This window comes from Misgurnus anguillicaudatus, chromosome 7 (genome assembly GCF_027580225.2).
Source record: "Misgurnus anguillicaudatus chromosome 7, ASM2758022v2, whole genome shotgun sequence".
NCBI lineage: Eukaryota > Metazoa > Chordata > Actinopteri > Cypriniformes > Cobitidae > Misgurnus > Misgurnus anguillicaudatus.
Window position 1 is genome coordinate 4,718,285 of NC_073343.2, and position 21,159 is coordinate 4,739,443.

A 21,159-nucleotide genomic window follows, 5' to 3' on the forward strand; every position below is an offset into this window, starting at 1 on the left:
CAGAATATCTTCATTTATGTTCATCAGAACAAAGAAATTTATACAGGTTTGTAACAACATGAGGGTGAGTAAATGATGACAGTATTTTCATTTTGGGTAAACTATCCCCTTAAGGCTTTAAACAACTCTGCACACTTTGATGCACTACATTTAGACTTTAAACAGTCATGTGATTTATAAACAAAACATTTGAATAAAAAAAAAACTATAAATACAAAATGTCAAACATATGGTTTTAATTATTACTTTCTATTTAGTCACATTGCACAGAGCTACATAACTGAAATGTTAAAATAATTTATACAAAATCTTAAATCCATTTGAATGCAAATCAATAAATGATGTTACAGTTATCACAATGACGGCATAACCATAAAGACCAGAGTGAGGGGTTATACTGCCTCTATAGCGAAATTATCAAACTGTGCTGGTTGAAAAGAACTTGTGCCTATGGCTGCCCATCCATTTTCTGGCATCAATAAAACTTCATTTTTCCAAAGCGGATACCCATTGACTTCTGCGGATCCATGGGTTCCCTGAAAACAGATAAGAAATGACAGATCAGGTCTGCATATTCCTGAAAATATAAAAAGTGTGTGTGTGTGTGGGGGGGGGGGTGGGGGTGGCTGCAGCAATCAATACATTTAAACATTTTTCATGTCTAACTTAACATACATTGACTGTGAGGGTCAATGTGTACCACACATTTGCTCTAGTTCCAGAAAATCCTTCAGCAAGAACTGTTGTTCCTCCTGTAGAATCAAACACATGTGGGAATGACCTGGCAAAGTCAAAATAAAGTTTACAGAGGTAGAGTGAATGGAACACCTAGGTTATTTAGATACTCACTGAGGTCATTGGTGACTTGGTAGGTGCCATACGAGTACACCCAGAAAAAGATTCCCCTTGTAGCCCGGACCACCCCACCACCTTTATCCACTCTGACAGCAATGAAGACCCCATCATTGTACCCATTCTCCATGTACACATCACATGACACCGTCAAATCTCGCCTGAAATTGAGATCATAAATATTAATTAACAATTTAATAGTTTAAATGTTTAGGTTTTATACTCATACAGCTCTGTGATTTTTTATTTAATTTAAGAAAGGTGCACTAATAATACAATTAATTCATATGCAATGTCACAACCATTTGGGAAATTGGTGTACGCACCATTTATAATCCCCAATAACACTAATCGTCTGATCGGCATCTGCCACCCAGGTCACAGGGCGCTGAGTGACCACCTGTCGCAGTGTGAAAACATGAGGGCCAGGGTCCGTCAGGTTAGTGAAGTACTCAAAAACACCCGTCTGATCTGCAAAGTTTGGAGCCTCAGAGAAATGTGGATGTTCTACTGCGGAGAAGTTGTTAGAATTAACTACTGTCAGTATTTAAAGATGACAAGCAGGTATAAAAACAGAGGAGGCTAAAGCTACTTACAGACATCAAAATTATCTTTGTAGCTTTTAGGAAAGGAAGCAGAAGGTGGAGGATCTGGGTAACTCCCTTTCTGACCATTTCTTAAAGTAGTAAAAGTATAGACCTCATCAACATCAAACTCTATGCTGAAAGACCCCTCATTTACCTACAGCATTCACAATTCACAGATACACTACATTAGATGTCAAATATCATTCTGTGTAACACAAGTAAATACGCTGTTAGAAAAAAAAAATGGTCAAAATATTTATCCTAGCGGTCACTCAGGCAGTAGTAAAGTACCCTTTATAAGGGTACCAATATGCACTTTTGAGATACTAATATGAACTTTTTAGGTGTAAAGCTGTAATTCTTTTAAATGGTACAGCCCCAGTGACAACATATTTTTTTCTGACAGTAGGAATAAGAAGGGAAACATTTGCTTTATACATCTTTTACATTTATGCAACTGGTATTAATTAGCAGTAATTAGCAGTAAGAACTACATTGATGCAAAAGTAGTTAATAGTAAGAATTAGACCTTAAAAAGTGTGACCAGAATAATTTATGTATTTTTATATGATTTATTCAAGCCGTTTCAACCCTATCTTTATGTCATTTACTAAATAGGATTTAAAAAGTAATTAGTAATAAGTAATTATATACTTTTTGTATAGTACCGTATTTTTTCCGGACTATAATGGCCCTTTTCCATTGCATAGTACTCCACGGTTTGGGTTTGGTTAGGTCGGGTCAGCTTACTTTTGGGAGCTTTTCCATTGGGTGCAGTACGTAGTACCCGACACTTTTTTCGTACCACCTCGGTTGGGGTTCCAAGCGACCCGAGCTGATACCAAACGTGCCGCGCAAACACTGTAGATCACTGAATGGTCTCAGAGAATCATCACTAGCAGCATCATCGCTATAATGTAGATTAGCTTTACCTGTGCTAGCTTGCACTGTCTCGAGCAAACATGTTGTCATCTGTGCTCTGCTATAAGTTCCCAAACTCACGAAAAACATCCACAGGTTGAGATTCAGGGACACCATAACGACGAGCATGTCAGCATTAACTTATGTCTAAATGCAACTTCAATGAGGCTCTGCGGAGCGCCGTCGACTGACGCTGCGGTGTCTGAACAGAAACTGTCATGTGAGACTGAGGTAACGTTAGTGATAAATGCGATGTGAAAACATCTATTTGTGGTAGCTAATTTAAATTTTGTGGCGGACTGAGAAATAAATTAATGTATGGGAATGTACTACGCTCTCACTTTTTTGATGTCACAGCAGTAGGCAGCGCAAATATAACGACACGCCTATAATCCCTCCCACTGTGAAGTGTTACTAAAAAAGCTAACTAGGGGAGACCGGGGCTGGTTGTCTCACGGGTTGGTTGTCACATTGCTTATTACAGACACACTACATGGCACTGTGGTACAATTTTGATATCAATTTGTTAGCCTTTAATAGCTTACTCATTTGCACTTGTAATTTTGCTGAGCAGACACAAAACATTGACGTTAGGAGACAATTTTTTATTTTTATGGGTCAGAGTAAATTTTTATGTTGGTTTTGTTTTTGTGTTGAGATCTTGTAGGATATTAGTCATTCAAAAACAAAACACTCATTAAAAAGCCAAAAGTAGTAGCTTTATTTTGAGTCATATTTTAGCGATCAAGTTAAAGCCGTTTGGCAGCTAGCTTATCATGTTTGTCAAGAAGTCAGTTGGGGATGGTTGTCACACAGCTTGCGGGGTTGGTTGTCACACAATTGGTCTGTTTGTTTGTTTTTGTTTGCTGTTAAAATAAATAAATAAAGCATTAAATAAAGAGGTTTTAACTAAAATGATAAACACTAAAAATTATTTTATTATATTTCTCAACACAGTAGACAATTCAAGTAACTGATCACCCACTTTAATCCCATTGTTTAAACATAATGGGCATTGATGACAACTATCAGAGGGTTGGTATTCATTTTAAAACTTATTTGCAGTTTCTAGCTTAAAAAACTAAAAAGTAACACATTATTTTTTCAGATCCCAATTTATCACTGAAATCCTATTGAAACTCTATAGGGACAACCAACCCCATACCCTGTGACAACCAAACCCGTGATGGGGTTGGTTGTCACATTGTGTCAGAGTGTCTTTGATGGTTAATTACTTCCTGTTACAACACATTCCAAAAGTAAAACGTATACACATTTAAAGCCAAGACCCCAAGGTTTCATTTCATGTAGGAATTACTGCTGAAATTTTTTTTGAAAATGAGCAATTCATGCATGAGTAAAAATTGTGAAAACCAACCCCGTCTCCCCTACGCCAAATTGAGGTGAGCTGACCCGACCCAAACTAAACTAAACCGTGGGGTACTATGCAATGGAAAAGAGCCATTAGTCACACTTTTTCATAGTTTGGTGGGTCCTGGAACTTCTAGTCAGGTGTGACTTGTACGTCAAAATTATTTCATATGATCCAAGAGAAACCATTATTGTCTAAAGCCGCGAGAGTCCGCTCTGCGCTGCTCCTGTATTTATGTAATTCAATGAATTCAGTGATGCGGAATGACATCGGGACCTTTTGAACTTTGGCTTTTCATTATAATTTAGCCTATTCAGCCTGCTGTTCTGTGTGTGCTATTGTTTAGTTGAAAAACTTGCCTTTCCAGATTAAATGTCTGTTCTTCGGCTTGGATTTAGTGAAATCATTTTATAAATAAACGCAACGTATAGTCCAGTGCGACATATATGTTTTTTCGCATTTTTGACTGATGCGACTTATACTCCAGAGCGACTTATAGTCCGGAAAATACAGTAATCTAATTACATGATTAAAGATGTAATTAGTAACTAGTAATTCATTACTTTTTCTGAGTAACTTACACAACACAACTCACACTTGTATATATTTGTAGCAATAGTCAACAATTAATTGCATGGATTAAAATTCCATGATGATATTTTATACATTTTCTACAGTAAGTATCTCAAAACTTATATGTCTTAAAAAACTTTGCACTTGAAATGGCTGCAATTATTGCTAAGAAAAAAAAAAGTTTTGTCCTCCAGTTCTTTTCAGTGTACTATGGTTTCGTAAACTGGGATTACACACCCTGAATTTTCCGCTACGATGTCCGTGTTGCTGAACATAAAATCAGCTTGGCTTATTTGCAACCCAGAACTAATTTGCGCTGCTCTTTGCAGGGCCGGATTAACAAATTCTGGGCCCCTGGGCACAAAGACATCATGGCCCCCTCCCACCCCTCTTCCTATCAACTCCAGAGGCGGACACTAGGCTACTTAATTTACTTTTATGTAGAAAGTAAAAATACTTTAAGTATTCGTATTTTATCTGTGTTTTTCTTTGAAAACATACATTCCTAAGCATATTATCTTAATTTTTACTCCACTACATTCCATAATTTCAAGTTTTTGGTTTATTTTAATCTTTAAGTACATTAAACATCTAGGTTTTTTTACTTTTACTTAAGTAAAAAGTACTTTCGTACTTTTACTCCAGAAAAGTAAAAGTGCACAATAATTATGTAATTAGGTATTAAATTAATTTTAATATACAATATAAAAGGAATACACAGTATGATTCTATGCCTTAGAATGTACTTGTTTGGAGTTCGTTTTTTATTCTTGCCATTTGCGAAAACGAGTCAAAAAAGTCTTAGGCAGGGGCGTTGCTAGACATAAAGCTCTACTGGGGCACAGGCCCCCAATTTTTTGAAAGCCTGCTGTGTGCAAGAAGTGTGCAACACTTCTATACAATGTCTTTTGCTTAACCCACTATTCTACAGTGCAACAGTTACTGCGAAAGATACATATACAAGTGTAATCTTCATCATACCTAACATTATTAACATGTTTGGAGGCATACATGGCAGAGCATGTTTGGAAATAATGACAGCAGAGAAATATTTTCTACATTATACAATGATAGCAATTTTATCATTTTATGACTGCTATACTAAATAATCTCAGTCATAGTTACTGCTAACTGTTATGTAATTTAGTGTCCTAGAGTTAAATATTAGTAAACTAAATATTAAATTCATTTGAAAATACAGAACAGTATAACACATACATGTGTTGATTTTCTCAGCAACAATGCAATTCTATAGACTTGACAAGAGGTTTTCCTGAGATTTTTCCTCTAATGTTTGAGACCTGACAGGGTGATGATGTAGTTTGTCTTACCTCCCTTAAACTCATCATCTCTCCTTTCTTCTTCCCTTTCCCTGCTTTGCACAAAACATTTCTGATGTCCATCTACAGAAGCCAATAATGATCGAGTAATCAAAATGATTATCATTATTATTAGAAACTTACTTTAGTCTCGTCATGTTTTCATAAGCTAACTCACTCGCGTGGCATCACCTTTTGAATGCGGTTGTGCGCTGATGAACGCAAAGACGCGCGCGGACATAGATATGTGCGTGCACGCGTCATGCGACTGGTTCGTCGCTTTATTGGGTAACTACATTGCATATAGACCCGTTTTTGCCGCGATTATCTTTGCAAAGGATTGCACTAGTTAACTGCCCCAGTAAAAGGGGTCTAGCGAAACCCCTGGTCTTAGTGCAAAAAACACACTGTCAGAAGTCGCTCGTCTTTTATACCCCACAAAGACGGGTCATTTATATTTCCACAGGTTATGTTGAGCTGTCGGCACTAACCTCTGGGACCGTGTCACATGTAGCACTGCTTGCTTCAGGTGGTGGCGAGAGACTCTCGGGCGGCTCGGGCTCGCAAACGGGACTGGTGGTCTCACAATCAGCCCCATTGCTAACATTAGTAACAGGTGCCTTCTCTAACGAGCAACTAGCAACCTCCTTTTTAAAAAAGCTGTCGATAGAAGGCACACTTTGTAAAAGAGCTGCTCCTCTCGCTTCTTTCTGCTTTTTTTTGCTTTCGTTTAATGTTTCCGGTAGGAATGCGTCGATCCATTATGTTTTCTGGTTTTACGGTCTAGCTACGTTTTTTTTCTTAATTTTGTCACGAATTGACATTAAACCCGCCCTCCCATACCATTGTACCAATCGTAAAGGGCATGTCTTCTGGTAGAAAATATTCACACTATTTAATTGGTCAATTTGTCACGCTTATACAGTGAGTGTGTAAACATTGGATTGTTGACTTGCACATTTTAATTTATTTTAGTGGCATAAATGCACATTACATCAAAATAAGTTTTTTGTACAAAATGTGTTTTGTATTTGATGTCGTTGTGCAAAAAAAAAAAAAAGTAAAAAATGCACGTTACATGACATGTCGTCGGGGGCCCCCTGGTGGCCGGAGGCCCTGGGGCAACTGCCCCATTTGCCCATATGGTAATCCGGCCATGGCTCTTTGTACTAGGGATGCTCATATCAGTTAATTTTCCCGACAGACAACCGAAGCTTCTAGCTTCTAAACCGAACATTAACCGTTAACTTATAAGATTTTAATATGAAATTGTCATAGAGACAGAGCGCCGTTATGCAAATTTGAAAACCACGCCCACCGGGGGGGAAAGCGATCCAACAGTCTCCATTGACTTTGTATTGCGAGAAGCCGCCTCCAACAGTCTCCATTGACTTTGTATTGCGAGAAGCCGCCTCCTTGTCATTTCTGGCTTATAACAGAAAACTGAATAATGCCTAAAAGCTGCTGTGTGACAATATGTACAGCTAACAAGCCAAAGAACCCAGAAATAAGTTTTTATAAGCTGTCGAGCCGTAAAACCCAGCTTTTAAGGAGAATAAAGTGGGTCGCCGACTGCGTTTCCCCCTGGTGGACGCAGTTCTACTAGTGGTATTGCTATGAGGGGTTGGCTGTGTCCATTTCTGTGTCTTTGAACGCTCGTTTTTTGGGGTCGACAGCTTATAAAAACTTATTTACAGATTAAACTTAAAAACAGATTAATACCTAAAAGCTGCTGTGTGACAAGGTGTACATCTAACAACCCAAACACGTTTTTATAAGCTTTCAACTTCAAAAAAAAACGAGCGTTTAAAGACACAGAAATGGAAACAGGCAACTTTTCATAGTACTCCTATTAGTAAAACTGCGTCCAATAGGGGGAAACGTAGTCGGCGATCCACTTTATTCTCCTTAAAAGCTGGGTTTTACGGCTCGACAGCTTATAAAAACTTATTTCTGGGTTCTTTGGCTTGTTAGCTGTACATATTGTCACACAGCACCTTTTAGGCATTATTCAGTTTTTTGTTATAAGCCAGAAATGACAAGGAGGCGGCTTCTCGCAATACAAAGTCAATGGAGACTGTTGGATTGCTTTCCCCCCCGGTGGGCGTGGTTTTCAGGTTATGACGCGCTGCGCTCTGTCTCTATTGAGTAATAATACAGTTGACGGTTGTCTGTGAACTAGTAAAAACAAAAGATTTAATTTGAACGTGCAAACAGCAGCGACAGATCAACAACAGAACCAGGATTCATACATTATCAGATATTCTCGCAACATTACCTTATTAAAAAGCACGCGATCTGTCCAGAGGACTAATATCCAAAAAGGGCAGATTGTCTCCGTTTCATCTACCCCGGTGGTCATTTCTAAAGCAGGATGCTTTTCAGAAATTTTGCTTTTGCGTCGTCTTTCTCCGTTTGTGCAAAAAGAGAGATGTTTATGGACAGGGTCAGAGGCCATCAGCGAACGTCTGTCCGGATGTGCGCGAGACGGGCCGCGTCATCTTGCGCAGACACGCGCGCGTCTCCGTTCAGCTTCCAAACACGCATACAAATGATTTCTCATACAAATGATTACTTTTTCAGACCGTCAGGGCAGCAATAATTTGTGTCATTTACAGGACATTCACAAATTAAAAATAGAAAAAGTGGCGAAATGTCTGTCGGCTCATGACGACACGCACCATGTATTAACAAATATTTTTTTCTTTTAACTGATAATGTTAATCGGTCATAAATTCTTACCTTCGGTTAACGGTTAAACGGTCAATGTGAGCATCCCTACTTTGTATATTACGTTGGTCATTATGGAAACAGCTGTTGTGTCTGTGTTATTTAATTTGCGCTTTTTAAGTAAATAACCTGCAGATATTACCACTCCCATCTGCGCTTTTTGGAATTGTGTTTTCTCTCATTGCGTTTGTGTTGTTTTAACACATCTTGTGTTGTCCCTCTTACTTATATGAACACAAAATGACACATAATGTGTTAAATAGGATAACACAAAACACTGTGTAAAAATGAAGACATTCTTTCTTAGAGTGCACGTTGATGTCTCTCCAAACACTAAAGAAGTCCAAACAGACAAAAGAGGCAAAATGACCTCTATGTATAAACTTACCTTAATAGGCTTGAGATTTCTAAATAGGAGTGTCTTGTTTGTCACGAAATCAAACTTTGAATACCACACCTGCAGCTCACTGATGGCAGCCTGTTCAAATAAATGTTCCACATTGTTCCATAAACATAATTTTATCCGCTTTTAATCTTTTTCAACCCCAGGAGCAGTACTTACAAAAGATCCTTTAAGATTAAAAGTTACGTTCTGTGCCAAGACATTATAGAAAGGCAGCGGAGGTCTTATACACATTGAGTGATCACGAGTCTGAAAATAAATGAAAAAAACAATGTTGTATAAGGTATATGCAAATACAGTATGCAAACTGTTTATAATGTCTATTTAAAGTGCCTAACCATGGTTTCAGTAATTATGGTTAGATTTCCATTCCCATCAGTCAGTGCAACATAACTCCCACCATTTTTAAAGTGTCCAACAGTCTGCAGGTACCTCCACCCAGGCTCAGTAAACTGCGTAGTGTGGGCTTATTGGATTTCATAGACCAAAAAAATCTATTAGTTTGTATTATACATGAATAACATCATTGTACGTGATCCACATCATCATACGTGATGCACGTAATATAAATGTAAACATTCAAATGTATTACCTGTTATCCAAATGGGCGACTCGACAACATAATTCCCACTCCATGGCTCATTTGCAGTCATTAATCCGTCTCTTGCAAAAGGAAGGTTATCATAATAACTGGCAACAAGGTTCCAGGATATAGTCCTAAAAAGTGAAAACATATTTTTTTCCAGTAAACAGAGATTAAAAACTGAGATGCCAAAGATACTTTCAAAGTATATTAGCATATCATACGCTGTCATTTTGCCATTGACGTAATTCTGGTTGAGAATTCGGGCCCAGCAGCCTCCGCCAACATAATCATTAAAAGTACTGTAGTCTTCAGAGGACCACAATTTTTTTCCTGTCTTAAAAGCCTTGGGTGTAGTGGTGGTACCGGGGTAATGAACCCTGTCAATCAAACAATCTATTTTCATATTGTGTATATTTCTTTTGCGTTAACTTATTAAAAAAAATGTGTTTAGAATAAAATGTCATAATTTGTGTAGAAATGAATCATACCCCAAGACATCAACAGCATCGCTGAGCTCCCTGTCAGCAATAACAGCAGAGGTAATTGGCTCCCAGAGATAATCACTGGCAATTATTTTAACTCTCTCCAGTCCACTTTTATCCAGTGTATTTCTCAGAATCTAGTCAACAATGCAGGGAAAAGAAGATAAAAAGACACACTCCTCTGTATACAGTTCACAACTCCTTAAATTTACAATATGTAATTTTTGTTGCTAGGTCATCATGCAAAAAAAAGAGATCCTATGTGAGGACCTTTTTTTAAAAATACTGCTAAGTAGGGCTGTCAAGCGCTTACATTTTTTTATTACATGATGTGCCGATTGATTAATCTAATTAATCACATTTAATCACATATACATATTTGAATGTAAATCGAGAATTACCTACAAATTGAATAAAATAAAAAGCCCTTCTCATGTTTTTTTTTTTTTCTCGGGTTGGCCTGTGGTTTAAAGTACAGAAATTGAATTAAGTAATCAAATGAAAAATAATCTGCATACACTATAAAATAATATGTGACTGGAAGTTGTATAAACATACGTTTTATGTTATTTTAAAGCCCCACACATTTTAAGACCAATGATATTGGACCCACTCACTTTTTCTCTAGTTTAGCAAATATGTGCACTTGTCAGAGCGCCATCTGAAATCCATTCCACTTGAGGAATGCCTTAATAATACATTAAACTCCATTTCGTGTTTCAAACACGTTTACTTCCTGAAGTTTCTCTCCACACGCTGCTTGAAGTCGAACACACGTAAAGTGATAAATTGGCCTCTTCAACAGAGTTGTTTAAAACAGTTTACTTTCTATTTGCCGAATTGGCCACTCTCTGTGAAGCCTTTTGTTTAGACATTAGTGCCACTCTTTCACTACAGTTCAGTTTGAAGTCATTTAATACAATGTTGTTTGGTCAAGAGCAATTGTACGACTATCAGTATTTTCCACAGAAGTAAAAACAACAAAAATACCGCGAAAGTCAGAGGTGGAAAGTAATGAATTACATTTACTCGCGTTACTGTAATTGAGAAGTTTTTTGTGTACTTCTACTTTTTGAAGTAGTTTTAGAAATCTGTAAAAAAATTATACTTTTATTTAAGTATGTTTTGTTTGAAGTATTGTACTTCACTACAACTAAATCATAATCGTTACGGAGTAAAAATGATTGAGTAAAAAATATGGCAAGGTAAAAAAGACGCGCCATGGATACTGATTGATTGATTTATTTATTATGACCACTTTGACTACAAGTGCAAGAAAGGCAATAACTTTATTGTGCAGTGTTGCCAAGCTGAACTTGGATCTTATAAAAACTGCATGTTCAGGTAAGTTAATAATACTCAGGGTTTACATTGGGCGGGGCACATATGTTAAAGGTCTCGCTCTGCTCCGTGCCAGTGTGCCCGCTGGTGCGTGCAATGACGCCAAGCAAGTGCGACAAAAACAGATTTGCCAAACAGGTTTTTACCGCTCATTTACATGGCACATCAATTGTTTTTGACACCATGCGTATTATCTTTCGAGGTCTAGCAGCTTTGCATGAAGTCAAACACAATAAATCAATTACAACCTAACTATAGTGATTTTATATACTCGCTTTTAAACTCATAATTTTTGCCTTAAAAGTGCTTAACTCACCTGTAAAAGTCATGAAACAATTCCATAAATGTTTCTTAGTTATAAAAAGCTTTTAATTTGATTTACTTTTTGTTATTGTATTTTTATTGTAAAGGTGTTTCTTCATTTAAAAACAACTAGTTTGTGATTTATATTCCATTGTCCTTTTTTAACTACACTAGAATCGCCCACATCGTTACACTATGTGTGTGTGTGTGTGTGTGTGTGTGTGTGTGTGTGTGTGTGTGTGTGTGTGTGTGTGTGTGTGTGAGCTTTAACAGTACCTTACCTTTATGTACTTTGTGTCAAAGTTCCTTTCATTCCATATCTAAACAAAAGAAAATGCTTAGACTTCAGAATACATCTAAAGAGCTTACTAAAAGCCTGATGAAATATACATTATACACTCACCCCAACATAATCAATATCCAAATCGTGGTACTCCTTAGCCCCAATAATCCATGACACCACATATGAGGCAGTGATATCAGGGAAACTATAAGGCCAGCTCTCACCATTTCCTACCCATCCTGGAAAGGCCCAGGGCAAACCTGTTTGCAAAAAAAATTTTTATGGATGACATGTGAAACTTAAACAATTAATATTTGTCTGTGCACATGCTGGTACATGATCTATTTATTTGGAATATATTTGTTTGATTCAGGGTTTTTTTACCTATAAGGGTGATGTTTGGGTTTCTCTTCTTGGCTTCCCTCATTAGCCACCATTCATAACCTCGAAAGTAATTCTCATCATCTTCATAGTGCATATGGGAGGGCTCAGTTCCATCTGTCAATCATTACAGTCATTTATAAACGGCCCACACTGGTATTGTTAACACGCTTTAGGAAAGGTTTTAAAAATGAAACTGTTGTCTTTACCTGTGGTCTGAGCATCGCCTCCAATTTCAACCTTTAGTATTTGCAACGAGGCTCCAAATTTAGGCTTAAATAAATACACAGTGACGTAGAATTAGTCTATAATGTAAATACAAACAAACACCGTCATATAATCAAAGTCTTACCTTGAATAGGTAATCCAGTATCTGGCTGCGAAACGGTTCAGCATAATTGACTAGTAAGCGAGATGTCGCCTGTAAAGTCCCATACAGGTTAGCGATATTTTGTGCACACGTTAGCATTTACATATCTGCATGTAAGCACTTAACTATCGGTAAACACTCACCCCACCGCCACTTAAACCACCAATGCCGTCAAACGATTCTCCTAATCCACCTCTATCATCCAACACGTAATCATCGCATAAACAAACACGCATACAAAGAAAAATACATAAAAGCAGTAAGCACTTAATTTCTGTTTTCATCCTAAACTCACGCGCCTCTGCAACATTATCAGCTGACTTTCACTTCCGCGATGGGCGGAGCTTAGCGGTATCATGGATACAGCCACGCCCTATCTAGTGTTGACGTTTTCATTATTAATGGATAAAAAATTTATTACATAATAAATGCATTTTAAGCAATTTAAAATAAAACATTATGAAAAATCTATTTTAAACCCTAAAAAGCATATTTTTCATCTTAAATTAAAAGTATTAACAATAATTTATGACATCATACTTCAGAAAAAGTAACCTCAGTTTTGAAGGGAAGGATTTTGAGAGTGCACATCATTAAGTAGGCCAGTAGTTCTCAAACTGGGGGCCATGACCTCCTGGGGGGCACTGAGATGGTTTCAGGGGGCCCCCGGTTTAATGACATTTTATAAAATAAATTAATTTATCATAAATTCTGTATAATTAAATCTAACAAAAAATAAGGCTACTAACCAACAGCCCTATATTCAATCATTTAATATGTTTTGTTTATTCCAAATGTTAAGTTTTGTAATATTTTATGTTATACATTTTCTTTGGTGGGGCTACGAAGGGATGTACCGTACACAAGTATTATTAATTATTATTATTATTATTATTATTATTATTATTATTATTATTATTATTGTTTAAAAAGGTGCCAAAAATAACAGAAATCGGTCCTGATAAATATTATGACCCAAAGACAATGTGTAAAAATGTTTTTATGTTTTTTTATCTTTTATGTTTTTGCCAATTTAACAAACAAAACTTCAGGTTGGGACTTTAACTTGATATCGCATTAGATTTGCAGGAGAGAAAAAATCATGCTGTTATATTGAAAGCTCATACTTTTTCATCAAATTTTCTATCAGCATATGAGCAAAACATTTATACACAAGAATTTGTGATATCAGATGACACGTTGCATCTGAATATTAGACTTCTATTACACTGTAAAGAGATCTGATGAAAAATACACACATTCTTTTCAATCTAATAGTGGTTTCAAGGTTCACCCAGCCCATCTGATCAACGACCTTCTTGGGACGTGCGGGGCATCTGTTGTAATATGCTTTTTTCTGCATTACTGTGGACCTTTGGAAAGAAGCATCATTACAGTATGTCTGGCATTGTGATGGAGCCATGTGGTTTCTCCTCAATTTTGTGGAAACCATTTCAGAGGGGAAAAAGCATTGGATAATTTTAAAATTCAGTTCTTACTTTGATAGTATCCGCACAGAACATGTCATCTTTCATAAACCATTTCATTTTCAGTCTAAATTTTCATTGCAAGTCAGATGTGCAGGGATTTCTCATAGATGGTATGAATTTTCTCAGATTTGTCAAGCTGTCAAATAAGCTTTATGGTCTACTTTGTTTACAGTCTTCTCACGTAGAGGCTTATAATACAACTGGATAGACATATTGATTACTTATATTTTATTTAAACTACTACAGTCGGTACCGTATTTATCAGTTTGCTTTGCAGGAAGGAATAGCAAGGTCATCATAAAGTCTTTGGTTTATTGATGGTTGATATCTCAGAAATACGATATTCCACCTTTTTAGCAGGAAATAACTGACCATATAGTGTCAGAGTTTTATTTGGATTGCAAAATGAAAACATAGTTTAATTTATTTTTGCATTATTTATTTATAATTAATAAAATATGACAAATTTGATTTCTTATATATTTACTTCACTTTTACATATAAACATCAATAAATATGGCTAAAAACAGTACTGCAAATAAATCCCTTAATTTTGTTTTTGTTGTTGTTTTTTAATATTTAAAAATACAATTTTACAATCTATAAGGGTGTATTTACAGTAGATGCTTGTTTTCACAATTATGATATAATTTGGGAGTAAAAAAATTATCAGTATATTTCAAATACATCGTTTTCTATGTGACCACAGGGGGGCAGTAATGACTTACAATTGAAGCTTCTCCTTTTCTCCTTTTTAAGTAGGACATTTGCAAGCAATTGCATGTAACCAAGATTACACAGACAGTGCCCTTGCCCTTCTCCAACTTGCATCTTCATTGCTATGATGAAAGATTGGCATTAAGACCCCACATTATATTAGCTATTGCTTTAATTACACAGACAATATTATCCTGTTGGGAAGATGTGACAAAAAGAAGAAGGCCAGTAACCTTTTCCTTCACCTTAAAATGAATTTTTAATATCAAATTTTGTTCTTATTGAAGTCAAAAAGGAAAATATAACTTGATTGTGTGGGAAGGGGGTGTTCACCCACCATACGGTATGTAGCTGCATGTTTATTTCCATATTCCCAATTCCTCATCAAGTTGCTTGGTGTAAATCGATGCATTACATTAGCATACCGCCTTAGTAAGGTGAAGAGTGTTCGGTAGGATGTCTAATTCTGTCTCGTCTCTTTGACATCATGGTGCCATGTAATTTTAGCAGCATGAAAGGTGCATGCGTCTCTTAAATCACCGCTGTGACCTCGGTTGGATTCGTACTTTGCCTTCCTTTTTGGTGTTTCATTCTTTCTGTGTGCCCTTTTCAAATGTTAATAGCAACACGGTTGCACCAGAAAGCAGGTTATTCTTTATTCCGGAGAGAGCCGAGTTGATCTCTTTGACCATTTCAAGTCAGACATTGATGCATTATACAGTTGGTCAACAATTTATTGGTTGACCCTGTATGCAAGTAAGGTAGGGCGAGAGAGGCTGTTTTTTATTTGAAATATGAATAAATGTTTTTAAGTCAACCCGGCATCTGTCCTGTATTCGCATTGCCACCCATTTGTTCCCATTATTTTTATTTTTTTGCTGTGGTTATGTATCACCCAGACATTCCTTTCCTTTGGGTTGTCACTTTTTCTGTAAACACAGCTTTTTGTAAATAAGACCAACCCTTATCTTTTCGTAGTTCGATGCACAGTAGCGTAGAATGGGTATGTAGTGATATTATACAAATACTTTCAGCTTTTTATTACTGAGTATTGGGAGATTACAGAGCATACTGTATGAGTTCTGTATTTGTTTACTGAATGTAGGATGATCATGTTACTGGAATATCTTTAAAGTGATGGGAGAGACACATAGAGAGTTCTGTAAAAGCAGTGTTCAAATGTGCTGTGAATGGATTGTTGATAACATATAATTGTGTAAATATAAGCTCTGTTTCAGAAGCAAGCAGCTGCATTGCTGCCTACACACTATAGAAGTGATGCAGTTTGAAAGCGCTCTGTATAGTCTGTATAACATCTCAAATTATTGCTATTTTATAGTGATTACAATAAGCACGCATAGCACGACATACTGGGTAAACTAATAGCTAAAAATCTCAAACCTCTTCTTTTCCATCGTAACCGCCACAATCTTTACCACAACGGTGAATCCGTGTTTGTGAAAACATTTCAATGTCCTGAAAGGAATGAATCCACTCGCCCCCTTCCAGAAGCAATCACTTAAAGTGAAGGCCATGTATTTCATTGGTCGAACCGCAGAAAATACAAAGACTGCAAAAAAGGTCATTCATCTTGATTAAATATACATTGGCACCAGGTCAGGGCTGCAGAAAGGATTCAGATTTAAACTGCTCTGCTTCAGAAATTAATTTGATAGCTTCTAGTGTTTATGTGAGTTTTTTGTGCGCACGTATGTGCGGCTGTTTGTGTGATTGTGCGTGAACAGTATATTTCATTCAAGAATATAGGACTTTTTTCCATTAGTGAAGTGGATCAGACTGCATTCATCTCTGTAAGATTGACAACCTTGAGTGTTTATGGCTATGGACGGACTATTAACAAACCACAAACGCTGCTCCTGCTTATTCACTCACTTTTTATTAAGCTGTCTCTGTAACTAATATAAGTTTGTTTTTACAGATCTTAAATAATTAAATTTAGAAGCTGTAGGGTTTTATGGTTGTCTTAAAACACCATACAAGTAGCGTTTGAATTTAAGCCATTCTGATTCCGATTCTTTTTTATTCCCAGTTTCAATTGCAATGTAGCTAAAAAGAAGTCAATAAGTAAACCATATTGTTCTTCGCTCAGCCTAGTTTTTGCTGACTGTTATGCAAATTAATATATTTATGAGCAAGTGTCTTCGCAAGAAAATAACTCCTTTTTTAAGTTTTTAAGTAAAATCAGATTTATTACCATTTGTATTACCATTTTGTTTTATTACAAAAATCTTGGTAAAACTATGATTAGTACACTCTGAAAAATGCTGTTTTTTTCCAACGTTAGTTCAAAACGGTATAAACCCACACTGTTAGACTTAACTGTAATTTCTACAGTTACTTACCACAAAATGCCCAGTAAAATACCATAATTTTCTTTTCCAGTTCATTACTGTAATATGCATTGCATTATGGGTATTAACATTTAATTTACAGTGATTTACTGTATGTTTTGAAATTGCGGTAGACTGCTGTAAATCAACAGCAGTAGTGCTGTAGTTGAATAAAACAGTGTTATAAAAGCATATCAAATGAAAAAATAAAATATATCTATGAAATGAAATGCATTTTATTTGTTATGCTTTTAGCAGTGAAGCAAATTTCAAAATGTGAATTGTTTTTCAGCTGTGCATAATTTATTGAGAATTGTAGATAGAAGTAAGAAAGGAATTATGGATAAATGCTTGACCGTCAGATTTGAATTTGACCTCAAGACTTCAAAACACTAGTGACACCAAGATTTAGCTCCTCGAAGTGTCGGGAGAGTGACAGAAGAGGCTACTTGGGGAGTGTGGCGAGTAACTTTTATTAACACTGTGGTAGTGTTACTGACCTACGACCCGGGTTCGATTACCCTTCAAGGCAATATATATTTTTAAACTAGGTTACAGTAAGGGTATTATACTGTAAAATGGAACTGTGGTAAAGGCATCATACTGTAAAAAACATGTACAGTTATGGTACTGTAATGGGGCAGCTACAGTAATTCACTGGCAACACGTTGCCAGTGAGATACCGCATATATACAATAAAAAGTCTAACAGTGCAGCTGCTGGGTTGAAATTAACCGAGGGGCAACCTTCCGATCTCGCTGATGAAGCCAATACGGAAGTGATTTAAACTGCAATTCATCGACAGAATTCAGTCGCAGAAGCCCCTCCCATGATGCAAATTACCGCGTGAATGTCTCGAATGACTAGAATTTCATGTGTGTCTTTCACGCGCGAATGAAGCGAGTAAACTCAAAATGTTCAAGCGCCCACCTACGCGCGAATAGCACGTTTTTGCCGCTTCTACCGCAGCTGGTGTGAACGCACCCTTAGAGGTACATATACTGTTACCTCAAAGGTACATATTTGTACCAAAATGGTACATATATTAGGACGTTTTAAAAGGTACCATCCAAGTGACAACTTTTTTACCTTTTATTTGGAGAGGGTACAAATAGTTAGGTCACACACAGACACATTTACTTGATCCAACCTGAAATAAAAAAACTGATGTGTATACAAAGATGTTTGCTTAAACTGTCGCAGGTCAGGTCTTCACAGATGACAAATAAAAGACCAGGGCTATCTTAAAATGTGCATGCAGGAATTAATAAGAGGAATTCAATTTTAATTTTATAGTAAGGTTCCGATTCCAGAATTGGAATTGATTTTCCATTCCTATCCAGGATTTTCATCAGCCACTTTGTTTTGTTCATGTCATGTTGTGTTGCTTTTAGGCAGCGAATGAAGTGTGATCATAATTGTCCTGCTATTGCAGCCAAACAAACAGCGATTAGTTTTGTTCTTGTTGCTGAGTTAGAGCATTGCCATAGCAGCGCAAAAGGTCACGGGTTCAATCCAAATAACATACTTACTGATAAATGTATGGCTGGAATGCACTGTAAGTCGATTTGGATAAAAGCATCTGTCGGATGCATGCAGTGTAAATGTAGTTTACGGTAGCCTTGCTGCTAGGCACATAATTATACGGTAAGAACGTTGAATGCAGAATTGTAAATCTGTTTGTGTTTATGTGTAAAACTTAAGCCATTTACATATAAAACATAGTGTGATCTGTTTGATATAATCCGCACTTGAAGCACCCTATTCAGCCACAGGCAGATATTTGCAAAACAATTGATTTCCTATTTCTCTCGCAGGCTGTTTAATAACATTGCCTAGGTTTGCGTCCCCAAAGACCTAAGCAATAATGGATGATTTGCCTCTGAAAATTGCTTAAAGTTATACCACTACCTTCCATCAGAATATCCTTCATTGATCAAGATCAGCGTAATCTGCAGTTGTGTTACCTAACACTATATAAATGTCATGAATATGTGCGTATTTAGTAAAAAAAAGTAAGAAAGAAACTAGGGAATGTTGTAAATCAATAAGTAGTTTGGAAGAAAAATATGCAATTATATAACCCTAGATACTTGCTTTTAACCAACAACTTTTAGACTTGAGTTTTTTGTACTATAAGGAATTCATGCCGTATAAACAGTAATCACTAAATCAGTGTTTTGGATTTAGTTTAGGGAGTAAAACTCCCTTATGTTACGGTTAAATGCGTGGCCCCGAATGCAATAAATATATCAACAGATCAGTTCAAGAGAAGCCGACTTTCAATTTACAGATGGCTTATGGAGAAGCGATGCACGCTTTTCTATCAATAAATTATGATACCTGGATAAAGAGAGATGTGGGTTGAAGTCGTGCAGTTGAATTTACTATAGACAGGATTAACCACCCATCAGCAGTTAGTTATCAGTGCTTTAAGATTTGTGAGAGTGGCATTAAAAGAAAGCAGCATGGATTGGCATGGCCTTGTATTGGCATTTTCTATTTAACAATAATCTATATGCATATCTGTGTTCCCCTATGACCTAAACATTTTGTGAATCTAAAGGAGTTGTATTGACCTCTTTACTAATGAGGAAAACAGGCTTTAAATCCTCTTTCTGTCTCTAGACAGCCCAGATCAGTTGATTTTGTATTTAAGATGATTTTGTATTTAAAAAATGTACGCTGAATGTTGTCACTAAGAATAGAGAAAAAATATAAAATAACTCTTGCCTTATGCTGTATATAGAGTAAACCTAATACAAATACTGTATATGGAAATGTTTTCTTGTCTATGTTTTGTTAAGTTTGTGCAGAGCTCAGATGCAAAAGCTGCCACCTTCCTCAAAAGTGAGAGAATTTATGTTTACTGAATGCTCTCGGCATGTATTATACTGCAAGAATTAAACGGCAAGTATTATACAAAATGTTGGGATATTTTTACAGCAAAGTACTGTAAGTGCACAGAAGACCATTTGGATGAACGCAGACGCATGTATTTAAAGATTTTTATATGTTCAAGAGACACTCCACTTTTTTTTTAAAACAATGGTCATTTCCCAGCTCCCCTTCAGTTAAATATTTGATTTTTACCGTTTTGGAATCCATTCAGCCAATCTCTGGGTCTGGCTATACCACTTTTAGCATAGCTTAGCACAATTCATTGAATCTGATTGAACCATTAGCATCGCGCTCAAAAAAAATCCTATTTTTTCCTATTTAAAACGTGACTCTCCTGTAGTTACAGTGTGTACTTAGACCAACAGAAAATTAAAAGTAGCAATTTTCTAGGCAGATACGGCTTGGAACTATACTCTTATTCTGGCGTAATAATCGTTGCTGTAAGATGGCTGCAGGAGGCGCAATGATATTACGCAGCAGCCGAAAACTGTCCCCTTGGTAACTTTCAATAGCTGGGGACTATTTTCGAGCACTGTGTAATACCATTGCGGCTCCTGCAGCCATGTTACAGCAGTAAAGTCCCTGATTATTACGCCAAAATGAGAGTATAGTTCCCAGCCATATCTGCCTAGAAAATCGCAACTTTTAACTTTCTGTCGGTCTTAGTACACGATGTAACTACAGAAGAGTCAAGTGTTAAATAGGAAAAATACTGAAAATCTTTTTTGGATATTTTTGTGCGCAATGCTAAATGGTCTAATCAAATTCAATGGATTGTGCTATATGCTAAAAAAAGGCAGACCCGGAGATCAGGTGAATGGATTCCAAAACGGTAAGAATCAAATGTTTAACTCTAGGGGAGCTGGAAAATGAGCATATTTTTTAAAAAAGTGGAGTGTCCCTTTAATATATTAGGATTTATTGCATGTTTGAGTGTTTAATCTTTTTTTATAAAGGTGTTAAAATAGATTTTTGCATGCACTTTTTGCAGCAAAAGACAGTCAAAATGATTAAATACCAATTAAATGACTAAAGTGATGTTTGCGAAAGTAAGGCAATTAGGCTATTTAATAACTGACTAATAACCTTTTCATTGCCATTAAAGAACACAAGAGCCTAATAAAAATGCTAATTTACAAGTAAACATGTTACACTGTAAAAAGTAATACGCTGAATTTACTAAAAAATATAGTGCAT

General features: G+C 36.4%; 1 protein-coding gene across 1 annotated transcript; it reads right to left on the reverse strand.

The window, feature by feature from the left end:
• Positions 1-219: 219 nt before the first annotated feature.
• On the reverse strand, positions 220-12,854 carry galcb (galactosylceramidase b). The gene is made up of 17 exons (XM_055172824.2): positions 12,647-12,854; positions 12,486-12,554; positions 12,343-12,406; positions 12,137-12,250; positions 11,873-12,012; positions 11,751-11,789; positions 9,832-9,962; positions 9,565-9,720; positions 9,350-9,474; positions 9,096-9,223; positions 8,917-9,006; positions 8,743-8,832; positions 1,449-1,593; positions 1,179-1,362; positions 850-1,013; positions 676-752; positions 220-536 (listed from the first exon to the last, which is right to left on the reverse strand). The coding sequence occupies exons 1-17, from the start codon at positions 12,785-12,787 to the stop codon at positions 393-395; spliced, it is 2,001 nt and encodes a 666-aa protein (XP_055028799.2). The 5' UTR covers positions 12,788-12,854; the 3' UTR covers positions 220-392.
• Positions 12,855-21,159: the final 8,305 nt, after the last annotated feature.

Bases quoted from the DNA above. Each gene is read 5' to 3' on its own strand.
- galcb (XM_055172824.2), bottom strand. From the start codon at position 12,787: ATGAAAACAGAAATTAAGTGCTTACTGCTTTTATGTATTTTTCTTTGT. The intron at 11,790-11,872 runs GTGAGTGTATAA...TCTTTTGTTTAG, and splicing joins TGGATATTGATTATGTTGGG to ATATGGAATGAAAGGAACTT. The intron at 9,224-9,349 runs GTAATACATTTG...AAATCCAATAAG, and splicing joins GTCGCCCATTTGGATAACAG to CCCACACTACGCAGTTTACT.